General features: G+C 45.3%; 1 protein-coding gene across 1 annotated transcript in view; it reads right to left on the reverse strand.

Annotated features, from left to right (window-relative positions):
* Positions 1-17197, reverse strand: part of SPON1 (spondin 1) — a 254246-nt gene that overhangs the window by 97944 nt on the left and 139105 nt on the right. Inside the window, exon 6 of the mRNA XM_012780725.2 lies at positions 3170-3318. Coding sequence (XP_012636179.2) covers positions 3170-3318 — 149 coding nt within the window. The remainder of the gene's footprint in view (positions 1-3169; positions 3319-17197) is intronic.

The following is a 17197-nucleotide window of genomic DNA, read 5'->3' on the forward strand; positions in this document are numbered from 1 at the left end:
CTACGAAGGTGTGGCCCTTCCCCACTCACTCTGGCCACTAGGGTCGTTACTGTCAATAACGCTGTTGTAATTTTCCATTAATTTTCTTGGTGTTTTGTAGTTATAGTAACATTAAAATTTATACTCCATGGTATTATTATAAGTTTCCACTACTAATGGGATTAGTATTTTTGTTTATTTGTATTTAGAAGCCATTAGCATAAAATTTACCTCCAACACCTATTGTGATTTTTAATGCCCTTGATACTTGCAGTGAGCAGTAAGTCTATAATAAGAGAATGCTGCTAAACATATAAATATATTTCTTGGGAAAAGAGGGCTTTTTGTTTTTCCTCATGGTTGGACTTGGGTTCTTTCATAGAGTGATTGGTATGACATATGGTATTTTTTTTTTTTTTGAGACAGAGTCTCCCTTTGTTGCCCAGGCTAGAGTGAGTGCCATGGCGTCAGCCTAGCTCACAGCAACCTCAAACTCCTGGGCTCAAGCGATCCTTCTGCCTCAGCCTCCTGAGTAGCTGGGACTACAGGCATGCACCACCATGCTCAGCTAATTTTTTCTATATATTTTTAGTTGGCCAATTAATTTCTTTCTATTTATAGTAGAGACGGGGTCTTGCTCTTGCTCAGGCTGGTTTCAAACTCCTGACCTGGAGCAATCCGCCCACTTCGGCCTCCCAGAGTGCTAGGATTACAGGCGTGAGCCACCATGCCCGGCCGAAATACGGTATTAAAGGCTGAAAACATTGTGTTAGTTTGTACATGTTTTCAAGTAAGTTCCCAGTTATTCAGAAGACACTTTTATATTTTAGGAGAATTCATATTCTTGCTCCTTTTTATGTTGTTTCTTACCTGACTTATAGAAAAATGTAATAAACTGTGTGCTTGCAGGGAACAATATTTAGAACCATGGATTCTTTGGACGTGAAGAGCACCTGAAATCACTCTGCCAACTGACTTTCCAAGGAGCTGGGGAATGTGATGTGCAGCTGGCAAAGGCCCAATTTAGAGGAGCCTGAGGGCCTGGCCAGAGCAGTTCTCTGTGGGGCAGGGAAGGTGCACAGGCAGGGCCGGCTACATGGGCAGGTGACCTGTGCAGTCTCACGGGGCCCCATGCTATGAAACTCACAGCATCATCATCTTGAAATTCTTTACAAGTTTTGAACAAAGGGCCTCACATTTGCAGTGGGCCCTGCATATTGTACATCTGGTACTGTGGCCAGGCTTTGGAGCCACACAGACTTGGGTTTAAGTCCTGGTGTTATTCTCTGCTATTGACCATGCCTTGGTTTCCCTATCTGTAAAACTGAGATAATAGTATTGCCCTCTTAGACTAGATGTGAGGGGGCTACAAGTAGATGTCCAGCACCCAGGGAGCCTGGAAAAATGGTACTAAGACACTGAGATTGCTCGTTCCCATGTGCAGGACCCATAATTAAACTTATTATTATAACTTTATGCCAGGAACGCTAGTCAGCTGGGATAGGCAGACACTGCATGTGTAGTAGACAAGCCAATCTTAGGCATGCTAGTTAGAAATACACCAAACAAAGAACCTTTTCATAAGAGGGACATTCTAAGGCTGGGATCCCATCCATGAGTTTTCAACCTTTTTACTGCCACTACGTTACGACAGATAATGTTCACTGGCGCACTGGAGTCCCAGTGTTGTGCAATTGCTGCAGGCTTCTTTCCTCTCAAGAAACCCAACAAGTGAGACTGGCATTATCATGAAGATGCCCTTGACCTAATTTATTTGCAAACTTTAGTATTTCAAGTATCATTTATGATAAATGATTTTCAACATTCCACACCACAGAGCTTGAGAAGCCAGAGGGTCATAATTCCACCAGGAACTCGGACCCTCAGGATTTTAGACAAGGGTTGTCCCCATGACACGCCAGACAGACCAGCGCCAATGCGGGGCCCTCGGTGACTCTGCTGTGGCCTGAAGGAGTGGTGGCAATTACGAGGCAGCCAGAGCCAGAGAAGCACAGAGTGGTCAGACGGCTAACCCTGTGATGAACAGCACGCAATCTTAAAACATCTGCTCAATTTTTTTTTTTCTGAGAAAAGAGAAAAGACTTTAAATCAAATTAATAAGAAACATAAGCTCATTCTTGGGCATTTTTGACTCTGGTCCAAAAGGATTCCTCAGGGGATTATAGTAGGAGCCAGAGTGACCTTCGCTGCATTCGGTTTAGGGCTCGTGGGCAGCGTGGAGTCCAGAGGGTGGGTGCTCGCCCCGCCACCGTGCTGCTCGCGCTGAGCACATGCACATCACAAGATGCGGGGCCCCTGGTATTTCTGGGGCCTCCTGCATCGTCTTAGGAGCCTGGGACAGGAGCACGGAGAGGGCAACAGCCTCTCAGTGACCCATGCTGTGAAAGGACCACATCCCCAGCACGGTTTGCTCCTTCCTTCCTTCCTCCAGAACACTTGGTGGGCAGTGGGTGTGGCTGCCCATGTCACACCCTCAGGGCTTTTGTGGGTGGTGATGGCTAGTGCCAGGCTGTCACCTTTCACAGTAAACCGCAGCTCTTCTCCCAGGGTCCTCTCATCAGCCTCTCTCTGGCATTAACCAGACTGGGCTTTTGATGCAGGACCATGGCACCGTCAGCTGAACAAATCGACAAGAATTACGAGCGGGGGCCTAAATGACGGAAAAGCTCCTGGGCCCACATGACACAGTACGCAGAAGATGCTTTGGTCCATAATGATTATGACTCAGACCCACTAATTTATCAAACACCTCAAGGCATAGTTGCAAAAGGCACACGCCAATATGCAAATATTTATTGTCGGAAATGACGATTTGGCTTAGACAGCTTGAATGTCACTCCCCTGACCCCCTCAAGGATCGAAGTAAGAAAACCAGAATTCACTGCTTTGATCTCAGGAGACCAGAGACTTGACACCCCAACACTGTGGACACGGCGGCAATTAGCACAAGCTGAATAAAACATGAATGCAGTCAGGGAAAATCAGAGACACAAGATGGCTATTTCCGCCTCTGTCCTCTACTTAGCATAAAACCCCCAAACTCAGCAAAGAGATTGTCTTCCAGCACATTGTACTGCAAATTTTAAGCTCCTAGGAAAGAAATTTATGGAATGCTTTGACTGCATTTCTGGGTTTTGGTCATTCTGTGATTTTTTTTTTTTTTTCTTACCTGTTGTCGAATTTCTTCCTCCATTTTCACTGGGGAGCCCAATTCCGCGACTTGTTTGACGCCTTCGCTGGCATACCCGCCGTACTCCCACAGCACGTAGTTCTTGGAGTGGGATCCGCCGATGATCGCAGACCAGTGATTGGCCCGGCCTGGGGAAGCCAATCAGGACACAGTCATCAGTGTGGCTGTGGCTGAAACACAGGCCCCTTAATGATGGGAGCAGGTGTAATTGGACAGTGATTCAACCAGCACTGACTAAGCGCCTACTCTGTCTTAGGCTCTGCACCATTCAGCGGTTAAGGCAGATTTCCTGTAAGCAAGCCAGTCTTGGGAACTTGCAGACAGGTCAACAGCAGATGCTGCCTAAGACACAGGGGCAGCCCAGGGTTGCCTTCTGTCTGGGGGTGGGGTGGGGGTGGTGGTCTCAGAGATGAGGACAGCTGAGAGAATTTTAAAGGCTGATCAGATTTGTAAGACAGAGTAGAGAGGGAAGGATATCTTGGCACTCTCAGAAACATTAAATAACATCGTGTGTTTGGAGAATCATAAGCAATTCAGCATTGCTATGTCACAAACTGTCAAGGGGAAAGTTAGGAGATGATGCCAGGGAGGTAGGAAAGAGCTTGCTCATGAATGGCCTTGCTCTAAATGCTTTGGGAGTTTGGATGTGAAAACATTTGAAAGGATCTGAAAACACTGAAAGGTTCTGAGCAGGGGAGTGACATAATTGCATTTGAATTTTAAATAAATCATCCAGGCAGCAGCATGAAGAATGCATGAGAGGGAGCAAACTTGGAGTATAGAGCTGGGGAGGTGAGCAAGGAGCAAAAGATAAAGTGTGTGTGTGAGGGGGGGACAGCCTTAGGCAATTCTCAGGAATAAACTTGGCTGTGTTCAGTGGACTTTTATGTGCGTTCCAGTACGAGACGCAGGCAGGCTGCCCATATGTAAAGGATGGGAGACACGGTCTGGATATGTGGAGGTGACCAGGCCACAGTGGTTTGGTGATGGTCACACGGGATGGAGACTGTGGTGGGAGGCAGGAGGGAATTCATGCACAGGCGTCTGGGGAAACAGAGTAAGATCTGGGCAGGACCCAGATAGAACTTGACTTAAGGATTTCATCAAAGTCGTCAAGGAAGGGAGGAAGAGGGACCCGATAGTCCACATGAATACCATATGGGATTTGTTCCTGCATGTGATGAATACAGATGTGTATATATGTTTATTATACAGTTCATCATAGGGTTGGCTCAATTCTCAGCCATTCTTTGGTTGGTTTTACAAAGCCTCAAGTTAAAGGACATTTTCAGGCACAGCAAAGAGGAAAACTTGAACCGGGGGTGCCCAACTGCCATTTTCAGTTTACTACCCTGTGGCCTGGAGTGGGCAGAACTTCACTCCACCCGACCACTCCACCTGACCATTCTGAACAGGGCCTAGTCCTGCTTACACCTGCCGTCCCTGCCCCAAGGCCCTCTGCTCTGGGGTCACACCAAGAACACCAGCTTAAAGCCAGGCTGCACCTTAATGACCGGCCGAGGGCAGCCAGGCTCCACCTCAGGCAGGCGGCATCACCATGTGGGTCTGCCCCGGTGCTCGCTCATTATTTCTCACCCAGAGAAGACAGATGGAGATGCTGCTGGCTGTTTCTCTCACGCATGTCGTGGGGGGGGGAGAGTGTCCTAGCTGTCATCTAAGCCAAAGGGCACCTGCATAGGAGCAAGGGCTGGTACCAGTGTGGCCTTTGGTTCATGATGTGGACACAGAGGGACCAGCTTCAGCATCTCTTGCTCTCCCTACCCTGTTCCACCAAAACACTCCCTTATTCCAGGCCTGTCCTGCAATTCTACACGTCAGCACCTTAGCATATGCTGTTCCCTCTGTGCTCTTCTCTTGCTTGGCCTGTTTGACTCTCATTCCCCCTCATGATGTACTCAGAAGCCTCCCAAGACCGCCCCAGGCTGACCTAAGCTCTTGTCACCGTCTCCCCATAGCACATTTATTATCACTGTGACAGTCTGCTGTCGTAGACCGTAAGCTCCCTGAGGCGTTTGCTTTCAGCACTGTGTGCCCAGTGCCTAGCATTGTGCCTGACGCATTGTGAGTGCTCAGTAATGCTTCCAGAAGCATTTCATACAGACGATCAAATGGGAAGGTGGCAGTATATGGGCTTGAAATATTTCGGAGCAGGCTAGCGCAGATTAGATTCCATGTGATTAAATTCAAGCCTCAATTCAGCAGAGTTCCTGACACCTACTAGGCCAAAGCACTCAGTTATCCTGTATGGTGTTGAAAAACAAAAAGCAACAACACACAGGAAAGGCATGGATCTTAGAGCCAGCAGACAGCGATTCACATCCTAGCATGGCCACTTACAAGCTGAGTAAACTTGGTCAAATTCAATTAGTTTCTTAGCTCCCTCCTTTGTAATTCAGGAATGATGACGCCAACCTTATCAACCTATTATGAAAATGAAATTGAGTTATTTTAAAAATGAGATGATATATGTGAAATCACTACCAGCACACAATAGGCACTCAATAATTACAGTTTCCTCCTTTCATGGTTGTTAGGGAGGTTACAAAAATGAGTAAAACATGAAACTTGCTCTTAATTCAGTATAAGAGATAAGAAATATGTACAATATGCAATATGATAAGTAAGATAATGGGAATAAGGAGATAGACCCAGATGGGTCTTTCAGGTTTACTCGTTCAACTTCCATTAACTATGTGCCAAGCATGGTGGCAGGCCCTAGGCATGGAGAGGAATTGGATGTGGTGCTTGTCCTGAAGGGACTCACAGTCTGGGGTTGGGGAAAACAGATGGATAAGCGGATTAATTACAGTCCACCATGGTTAGGGTTATTTATAGAACAAGAATAAAGAGCACAGGGGACAGAGTATCCAGCTCCAAATTCCCCAAATCCAAGGAACCAAAGTCCAAAGGCTCAGCACAGAGAACCAGGTATCTCAGGAGTGGAACCTGTCTTTATGGTTCTTACTTCGAAATCAGATTTTAATTGTACCAGTTCAACCTTCTAGCCAATACGGTTGTTAGTTCCTACTTGCAACATAACACATTAATTCAAATTTCAACACATTTAATGACATCAGCCAAATAACAGCTATTCGTAAGGCATTTGGCTAAGAGGAGGGGTCAGACCACATTGTCCCTGGGGGGACCAGGCAGGCGCCTGTGGAAAAACAATTTCCAACAACAGAAAGGCATTGCTGTCAAGTGAGTGGCAGTCACTCAGGTGCAAAGTGGCACAGAGGAGAAAGACAAGGTGACCAGGAGCCAGCAGAATTGGGCTCTAGGCCTCCACTCATGCTCATGAAACAGTCACTCAGTCTCTTAGAGCCTCAGTTTCCCTTTTAAAAATAAGGATAATAATTACTATGTTGCACTATCTACCAGAGTTGTGCAAATTAATTGGGCTTCTTAAAGGGTTTTATGAAAGCCATAAAGAATTGTACAAAACAAAGTTCTCAGGATTATTATAGATAGAAAGCACCATGGGAATCTACGAGAGGATTGCAAAAGAAGGTGGAGGAGTCAGGAAGCTTTCTCACTGGGAGGAGGCTCCTGGAGAGGTAGAGAAACAAACAGACAGGAGAACAGCATGCGGGGGTCGGGGAGACTAGCAGGGCAGCTGGAGCAGGGATTCTGTTGATAACATAGATGCGAGGATCCAATGCCTAGTAGGCGTTCGGAGGATGCTCTCCCACGTGTAATCCTCACTACAACCTTATCCTCATGTTATAGACAAGAAAACTGAAGCCCAAAAAGCTTGAGGAAACTGCCCAAGCTCACAGAGCTAGAGAGGGGGAAACTAGGGTTCAAACCCAGGTCTGCCTGACTCCAGAACACGCACTCTTTTCCCTGCATCTCACTGAGAGGCCAGGAAACGGAAGGGACTATTGGGTGGAGAAGACAAAGATGAAAAAGACAACTAGGGCCAGGTCAAGGAGGGTGCTGAGTGCCCGTCGTGGCAAATTTGTGAAAGGGGGAAACACTATGGAAGATTCCTTCTGGGAGGAACGACATAACCATGTCTAACACGTGTGGAGCCTTTACTGTGTGCCAGCCAGGCGTGATGCCAAGGGCCTGACCTATGTGATCTCGATAAACACTCAAAAAAGAAAACCCTTTTGGTACAGGTGCCATTATAATTCCTATTTTCTCATGGGGAAACTTAGAGAGGGTCAGTGAGTTAACCCAAGAACACAGAAGCAGGCGAGTGAAGACTCTGGGATTCAAAGTCGGGGCTGCCTGGTGCCACAGGCCAGCTCTTCTGTGCCGCGGTGCGCCGTCCCTGTGGCAGGACATACCCGGTGATGGAGGGGAGGGCCTTCGATGCTGCCTGCTGAATGGTGTGGGGCCTGACCTGGGGCAGGGGCAGAGGGAACGGGGACAGGCGTCGGGAGTAGCAGCCGATAAGGTAGAAGACTGGACAGCCCTTGGGAGGCAGTTAGTGAAGTAGTTAAAACTGGGTTTTTGTTGTTGTTTTTTTTTTATCAGACCAATGTGTATTCTAGTCTCAGTTCTGAAACTTTTTAGGTCGAACAAGTCAGTTATTCACTCTCAACCTCGGTTTCTTCATCTGTAAAGTAGGGATAGTGACATGGCCAGCCTCCTAGCATTGCTCTGAGGCTGAGTGCCATGAAATAATGACTAGTGTTTGGCATATAAAGTGGGTTCATTAAATATTAACTTGTACAATTAAATAGGGCAGGGTGAACCTAGACAAGTTTCTGGAAGGCATGGTAAGCCAGGGGAATCTTACTGGGTGACTGGGTGGTAGTTTCACCTAGAACCAGTGGGTGGAGACGACAGGAACATCAGATACAGGGACCTGAAAGAATCTGGAAAAATGGCAGAGAATCATCTCAGTGGGACTCTGGGGTCTGGGGCCTACAGAATGAGCTGGTTAAGCAGACCCCGGTTGGCTGGGACACAATAAAGCTTACCCTTGGGCCCCATGATCCTCCAGGAAACAAGGGGGAGAGAGAGAGAGAAAAGACCCAGGTGTCAGGGGGCCTGGGGAGAAGGGGACAAGGTTAATGCTTGTGGCCTCCTTAAAGGGATACTCAGGGAGGCTACCGCTGGGGTCTTTGGTGAAACATTGTGGCCTCGGTCCTAGGGGGAAGAGACAGAGAAGCAAACACTGTCACCAACCCCTTTGGCTTTCAGCTCTTTGGTTTAGTGTGCCTCTCGCTGGTTCCAGCAGTGCTCAAGTGGCCTATACATATCTGGGTCCAGGTATCCATTCCAAATAGCCTGGATGAAGCTTACGAGGGACAGAGGCAGCAAGCTGGGGGCAAGAAATGATTGGACATGTGATAGGACATGTGATTGGGCATGTCCAATACATGGACATCAGTATTGAGATACTGATGGCCAACCAGGTGCCTTTGTCTAAAAAGCTGCTCCAGGCAGATATCTTGAATATCCGTGTAGCCACTTCCTTTCTTACATCTTTTCTGTTGTCATCATTGGTGCTAAATTACCAGTGTTCACAATAATGCCTAAAAGGCCAGCGCTGATCAAAGAAGAGCCTTGTCTGGCATTTTGTTTGGTGTCGAAGGAGGTGTGTTGTGTGGCAGATAGATCCTCTGAGGTTTTCTGCACAAGGCAGCTGTGATAGTTAATTTTATGTGTCAGCGTGACTGGGCTATGGGGAGGCCAGACATCTGGTCCATCTGGGTGTGTCTGTGAGGGTGTTCTGGGTAAGACTGACATTTGAATTGATAGAGGAAAACAGATTCCCCCTCTAATGTGGGTGGGCCCGTCTATTCAGTTGAAGACCAGAATAGAACACCAAGGCTGACCCTCCCACAAATGCGAGGGAGCACCTCCTGCCTGAACTGCCTTGAGATGGGACGTAAGTTTTTTCCTGCCTTTGGTCTCCAACTGAAACATTGGTTCTTCCTGGGTCTCAAGTCCCCTGGCATTCAGACTGGAACTCCACCATCAGCAGTCCTGGCTCCCAGGCCTTCAGACTCACACAGGAACTACAGCATTGGCTTCCCTGGGTTTCCAGCTTGTTAACTGCATATTTGGGACTTCTCAACCTCCATACTCAAGCAAGCCAATTCCTTATAATGAATCTCTTTGCCTATATATAAATACATGTGTATATGTGTGTACATATGTAAATATGCACACATACACACCCTATTGTTTTTATTTCTTTGGTGGATCCCGACTAATACAGCAGGTGTTCGGTGACTGTCCAGATTTCCTGGCCAGTGGCTGCATTTCCCTGCCAATCCCAATCCTGCAGAAAGCTGCCCATTCATTTCCTTGACATCCAATTACAGTGGTTCGCTGGAGAATGTCCTGCAACTTTAGTGACTAGATTGCTGCCACTTCCTATTATCTGACCTCGCCTCACCAATAGTACTTTCAGCAAATCTGTTTTGGGCCCCAGTGGGGCCCCTATTGAGTTGGCGATAGTAGCTACACCAGACAGAACTCCTCCAGTCTCCAAGTTCTAAGCTCCCCTCCCCTTTTTATCTCTTAGTAGACCACCTTGTCACTTACCTCTTCTGAAAATACCAAGGTCAACCTATCTACAGACTCATCCATGCACAATGTGGCCAGTGACCAATAGAAAAGTATTATAGACTTGCCAGTTCTATTCATAAAAGTTGTCTTGGATCTCATTCCTCTCTTGCCCTTGTTATTCTCATGCTAGGCGCAGTTCCAGAACCTGCTTGGTTTCTGACACTTAGAATTTGGCTCCAGAACTTGGCTTCTGCGGGTTTGCCCCTGGGTGCTGCCCAGGACACAGCTTGTACCTGCCCTTTGGCATTCTCTGTTCTTGGCTGCTTCAGGAATTCACTCTGACCATCCTGGTTTTCAGGATCCCAGCCCAGTATGGCCTCTTGGCAAAAATTGTGCATGGGGAGGTCTTCAATTAGGCCAGAAATTCCTCAATTTTCTATTATTCTGCCTTGTTCACTCAGTTATCCTTTTTTCCATCCCTAAGGTCTCAGAGAAGTGTCACTTTTCCATTCCCAGGAAGACCCTTGCATTTATGAAATTGATTACATTCTTTTCCATTTCCTCTGATAAGATTCTATTCTACTTTATTAATTTATTCAATGAACATTTACTGGGCTTATACTATGTGCTGGGTTAGGAATCAGCAAGTTATAGATGCCTGTTTTTGTTCCAATAAAGTTTTGTATTTTATATATTATCTATCTATTATTTATGGCCACTTTCATACTACAATGGCAAAGTTGAGTAGTTACAGCGGCTGTCTGGCTTGCAAACCCTAAATATTTACTATCTGGCTCCTTACATAAAATGTTTGTCATATATAAAACACGTGCCAGGCGGAGCAAGATGGTGGACGAATAACACCGCCAGACAGAGGGTCTCTGCAAAAAAGACAGATTCTAGCAGAAATTAGAGGAAAGAAGCAAGAAGACGAGCATACAGCGGACAAGGGCCGGAAGGAGGGGTACTTGAGACCCCGGGAGACTCCACGGGAGGAGGCTGCGGAGGAGAACTGGAGGCTGAGACCACCGGAGCAGCCCGGAGACCAGCGGCAAGGGTAGGTGGATTTGCTGTTTCCCCTCCCCTGCATTTGGGACTGCTGGTGGGCTCCCCAGCGGGTGGAGAGACCTGCGGACACCAGCCCAGAGACCGCCGCCGCCAGCCAGCGGTGAGCCTGTAGCAGACGTGGCACCAGGTTCCCAACTTCCTCCGGGCACCTCCGTGTGCACAGACCCGAGCTGCGCGGCAGGCGCCATACTGCCTCCTCCTCCCCTCCGCCGACCCTACCCGCGGCTGCCCAGAGAGACAATACAGCCACCAGCCAGAGGCACCTCCAGGGAACGGGACCTTCCCGTTTGGGACCCTACACCTGACTCAGGGTGACTCAGACTGTGAGCTCCCTACCCGCCCGCCCTCCCAGATGCTGCTGGCACCGTGTTCCCAGGAGAACGGTGCCGACTCAGAGGCTGAGAGACATAGACCCAGCTTGGGCTCCCTGTGGGTGAATTGGGACCGGAAATCCTCTCCCTGGTGGGGATACAGTTTGAACTCTGGGACCCAGAGGTCGGACCTGCAGACCAGATCCCCTGCACCTAGGGCTAGCATTGCCGGGGCACAGAAGGGTTATATGTGAACAGCCTACTGAGGTGTGTGTGCCTCCAGGGGCGGATCGGCGTCCTAGAGGGCAACCCTCCTCTCAGGAGGAGGCCGTGCGCCCAACCCAGGTGGCGTTCCTGTGCAGGGAACCTCCCCGCCGACATCACAGTCCCGGGAGGCCTGGTGGCTTGTGGTCTGGCCTGCTGGCAGAGGCCCAGGAGTAGCTGTGGAGTTGGGGAGGGTGGAAAGAAGCAAGGCCCGCTCCAGACTGCCAGTCTCAGACAGCCCCACCCCCACACACAGACTTTCTGGCTGAGCGGGACCATTCCAGCCCCACCCTGACAGCTTTCCCTGGAAGCAGAGAAGGGAACTTTGACCCCTGCTAATGGCCTGAGGGCAGGCTTACCCAACCCAGCTCCACCCAGAACAAGAGCTGTTAACAGGACACAAAATCAACAGTAAAGCCTGTTCCTCCAAGCAAACGCCACCTACTGACAGGGACGGCATCTTGCACAGCCTTTCCATGGCACCCACTGACTCAATATACAGGGAGTGGTCCAATTTCACCCACAGACACCACCTAATGCCTCAGAAACTAAACAGGTGTGTGAATACCCAAACAATAACTTAAGGAAAGAAACAACAACTGATCGACATGGGAAGAAATCAGCGAAAGAACTCAGGAAATATGAAGAACCAAACGGAAAACACACCCCCAAAGAGGAGCACCAGCCCCCTAGAAACGGACACCGACCAAAATCAGGCAACCAATATGACAGAAGAGGAATTTCGTATGTGGATCATAAGAACACTCACCGAGCTGAAACAACAACTCAATAACCAACACAAAGAAACCACAAAAAGCCTCCAGGATATGGGAAAAGAAATAGACACATTGAAGAAAAGTGTAACCGAACTCCTGGAAATGAAGAATCAATTCAAGGAACTACAAAATACAGTGGAAAGTCTCAAGAACAGGGTAGATCAAACCGAAGAAAGAATCTCAGAGCTTGAAGATAACACCCACCAATTAAATAAATCAGTCACAGAAATAGAGCAGAGAAACAAGAGAAAAGAGCAAAGCCTACAAGAGCTGTGGGATTATGTGAAGAAACCTAATGTGAGGGTCATAGGGTTACAAGAAGGGGAAGAAGACAACACTCAAGGGTTGGACAAGCTGTTTGAAGATATAATAGAGGAAAATTTCCCAGGCCTTGCTCAAAATCTTGATATACAAGTTCAAGAAGCTCAGAGGACCCCTGGGAGATTCAACGCAAACAGGAAGACGTCACGACATGCAGTCATCAGACTGACCAAAGTATCAACTAAAGAGGCCCTTCTAAGAGCTGTAAGACAAAAGAAGCAAGTAACATACAAAGGAAAGCCAATTCGAATAACATCAGACTTCTCCAATGAGACTTTACAAGCAAGGAGAGACTGGGGCCCCATTCTCACTCTTTTGAAACAAAACAATGCCCAGCCTAGAATATTATTCCCTGCAAAACTAAGCTTTGTATATGAAGGAGAAATAAAAACATTCTCAGACAAGCAAAGGCTCAGATAATTCACCAAGACAAGACCAGCCCTACAAGAAGTATTTAAAACAGCGTTACGCACGGAACATCATAATAATAACCCACGAATATAAAAACAACCAAAACCCAAAGATATTAAAGGTCAAATATTACAATGGCTCAAGACAGAAATCATAGCAACAAGATCCAACCCAACAGAATGATCAGTAATCTACCTTACCTATCAGTTCTGTCAATAAATGTGAATGGCTTAAACTCTCCACTCAAGAGACATAGGCTGGCTGAATGGATAAGAAAATACAGGCCAAGTATATGCTGTCTTCAGGAAACACATCTAACCTGCAAGGATGCATATAGACTAAAAATAAAAGGGTGGAGACCAATATTCCAAGCAAATAGAAGCCAAAAGAAGGCTGGTGTGGCAGTTCTAATTTCAGACGATTTAGTTTTTAAACCAACAAAAGTAGTGAAAGACAAAGAGGGTCATTATATAATGGTGAAGGGCACAGTCCAACAAGAAGAGATAATAATTTTAAATATATATGCACCCAACTTAGGTGCACCCAGATTCATAAAGCAAACCTTACTGGAGCTAAGCAAATGGATTAATAGCAACTCCATAATCGCAGGATATTTCAACACCCCACTGACGGCACGAGACAGATCCTCCAAACAGAAAATTAATAAGGAAATAATGAACTTAAACAAAACTCTAGAACAATTGGGTCTGACAGACATCTACAGAACATTCTACCCAAAATCCACTGAATATACGTTCTTCTCATCAGCTCACGGGACATTCTCTAAGATTGACCATATCCCAGGACACAAAGAAAATCTCAAGAAATTTAAAAAAATAGAAATCATACCATGTACCTTCTCAGATCACAGTGGAATAAAACTAGAAATCAACCCTAACAGAAACTCACATTTCTACACAAAAACGTGGAAATTAAACAACCTCCTACTAAATGATTACTTCGTAAATGAAGAAATCATGACGGAAATAAAAAAGTTCTATGAAGAAAATAACAATGGAGAGACAAGTTATCAACTCCTCTGGGACACAGCTAAAGCAGTTCTGAGAGGAAAGTTTATCTCCATAAATGCCTATAACCAAAAGACAAGAAGATCACAAATAGACAATCTAACGAAATGACTCAAAGAGCTGGAAAAAGAAGAACAGACCAACCCCAAACCCAGCAGAAGAAGTGAAATCAACAAGATCATATCAGAAATAAACAAAATTGAAAACAGGGAAGCTATTCAGGAGATTAATAAAACAAAAAGTTGGTTCTTTGAAAAAATAAACAAAATTGACACACCATTGGCTAAGCTAACGAAAAGCAGAAAAGAGAAATCTCTAATAAGCTCCATCAGGAACAAAAAAGGAGATATCACAACTGATCCCAAAGAGATACAAGATACAATTTATGAATACTACAAAAATCTTTATGCACACAAACTGGAAAATGTGGAGGAAATGGACAAATTTCTAGAAACACACAGCCTCCCTAGGCTCAACCAGGAAGAAATAGATTCCCTGAACAGACCAATCTCAAGAGCTGAAATAGAAACAGCAATTAAAAATCTCCCTAAAAAGAAAAGTCCCGGTCCAGATGGCTTCACATCTGAATTTTACCATACTTACAAAGAAGAACTAGTACCCATCTTGCAGAAACTATTCCACAACATCGAGAAGAATGGAAACCTCCCCGACACCTTTTATGAAGTGAATATTACTCTGATACCAAAACCAGGAAAGGATGCAACAAAAAAAGAAAACAACAGACCAATATCCCTAATGAATATAGATGCAAAAATTTTCAACAAAATCTTAGCTAACCAAATCCAGACACTTATCAAAAAAATAATCCACCACGACCAAGGGGGCTTCATCCCAGGGATGCAGGGATGGTCCAACATACGTAAATCTATAAATGCAATTCACCACATAAACAGAAGCAAAAACAAAGACCACATGATTCTTTCAATAGATGCAGAAAAAGCTTTTGACAAAATTCAACACCCTTTCATGATACGAACACTTAAGAAAAAAGGCATAGAAGGGACATACCTAAAAATGATACAAGGCATATATGACAGACCCATAGCCAACATCATACTGAATGGGGAAAAATTGAAATCATTCCCACTTAGAACTGGAACCAGACAAGGCTGCCCACTATCTCCGCTTCTGTCCAACATAGTGCTGGAAGTCTTGGCTACAGCAATCAGACAGGAAAATGGAATCAAAGGTATCCAAATAGGGGCAGAAGAGATCAAACTTTCACTGTTTGCTGATGATATGATATTGTATCTAGAAAACCCCAAGGATTCAACCAAGAAACTCCTGGAACTGATCAATGAATTTAGTAAAGTCTCAGGATACAAAATCAATACACAGAAATCAGAGGCATTCATATACGCCAACAACAATCTCATTGAGAACCAAATCAAAGACTCAATTCCCTTCACAATAGCAACAAAGAAATTAAAGTACCTAGGAATATACTTAACCAAGGACGTAAAAGACCTCTACAGGGAGAACTATGAAACACTGAGGAAGGAAATAGCAGAGGATGTAAACAGATGGAAATCCATACCATGCTCGTGGATCGGCAGACTCAATATCATCAAAATGTCTATACTACCCAAACTGATCTACAGATTCAATGCAATACCTATTAAAATTCCATCAGCATTCTTCACAGATATAGAAAAAATAATTTTACGCTTCGTATGGAACCAAAGAAGACCCCAAATATCAAGAGCAATTCTAGGCAACAAAAACAAAATGGGAGGCATTAATATGCCAGATATCAAACTATACTACAAAGCTGTAGTAATTAAAACAATATGGTATTGGCACAAAAATAGGAATATTGACCAGTGGAACAGATGTGAGAATCCTGATATAAAACCATCCTCATATAGCCATCTAATCTTTGACAAAGCAGACAAAAACATATGCTGGGGTAAAGAATCCCTCTTCAATAAATGGTGCTGGGAAAACTGGATAGCCACCTGTAGAAGGCTAAAACAGGACCCACACCTTTCACCTCTCACAAAAACCAACTCACGCTGGATAACAGACTTAAACCTAAGATATGAAACTATTAGAACTCTAGAGGAAAAAGTTGGAAACACTCTCCTAGACATCGGCCTGGGCAAAGAGTTTATGAAGAAGTCCCCAAAGGCAATCACAGCAGCAACAAAAATAAATAAATGGGACATGATCAAACTACAAAGCTTCTGTACAGCCAAAGAAATAGTCATGAAAGTAAACAGACAACCTACAGAATGGGAGAAAATTTTTGCATCCTATGCATCCGATAAGGGACTGATAACTAGAATATACTTAGAACTCATGAAAATTAGGAAGAAATAATCAAATAACCCCATTAAAAAGTGGGCAAAGGACTTGAACAGAAATTTTTCTAAAGAAGACAGAAGAATGGCCAACAAACATATGAAAAAATGCTCAACATCTCTAATCATCAGGGAAATGCAAATCAAAACCACAATGAGATATCACTTAACCCCAGTGAGAATGGCCTTTATCAAAAAATCTCCAAACAATAAATGCTGGCGTGGTTGCGGAGAGAGAGGAACACTCCTACACTGCTGGTGGGACTGCCAACTAGTTCAACCTCTGTGGAAAGCAATATGGAGATACCTTAAAGCAATACAAGTGAATCTACCATTTGATCCAGCAATCCCATTGCTGGGCATCTACCCAAATGATCCAATGACACTCTACAAAAAAGACACCTGCACTCGAATGTTTATAGCAGCACAATTCATAATTGCAAGGCTGTGGAAACAGCCCAAGTGCCCATCAATCCAAGAATGGATTAATAAAATGTGGTATATGTATACCATGGAGTACTATTCAGCTCTAAGAAACAATGGTGATATAGCACATCTTATATTTTCCTGGTTAGAGCTGGAACCCATACTACTAAGTGAAGTATCCCAAGAATGGAAAAACAAGCACCAGATATATTCTCCAGCAAACTGGTATTAACTGAGTAGCACCTAAGTGGACACATAGGTACTACAGTAATAGGGTATTGGGCAGGTGGGAGGGGGGAGGGGGGCGGGTATATACATACACAATGAGTGAGATGTGCACCATCTGGGGGATGGTCATGATGGAGACTCAGACTTTTGGGGGGAGGGGGGAAATGGGCATTTATTGAAACCTTAAAATCTGTACCCCCACAATATGCCGAAATAAAAAAAAAACACAAAAAAACAAAAAAACAAAAAACACGTGCCAGGTCATAGAGGACTCTGAGATGAGTCAACTTCATCCCTGGCTCTGAGATATTCAGTCTGAAGGGTGGGGTGAAGGGCATGGAGGATAAGTCAGAAC

Source organism: Microcebus murinus, chromosome 4 (genome assembly GCF_040939455.1).
Source record: "Microcebus murinus isolate Inina chromosome 4, M.murinus_Inina_mat1.0, whole genome shotgun sequence".
In the NCBI taxonomy this organism is placed as follows: domain Eukaryota; kingdom Metazoa; phylum Chordata; class Mammalia; order Primates; family Cheirogaleidae; genus Microcebus; species Microcebus murinus.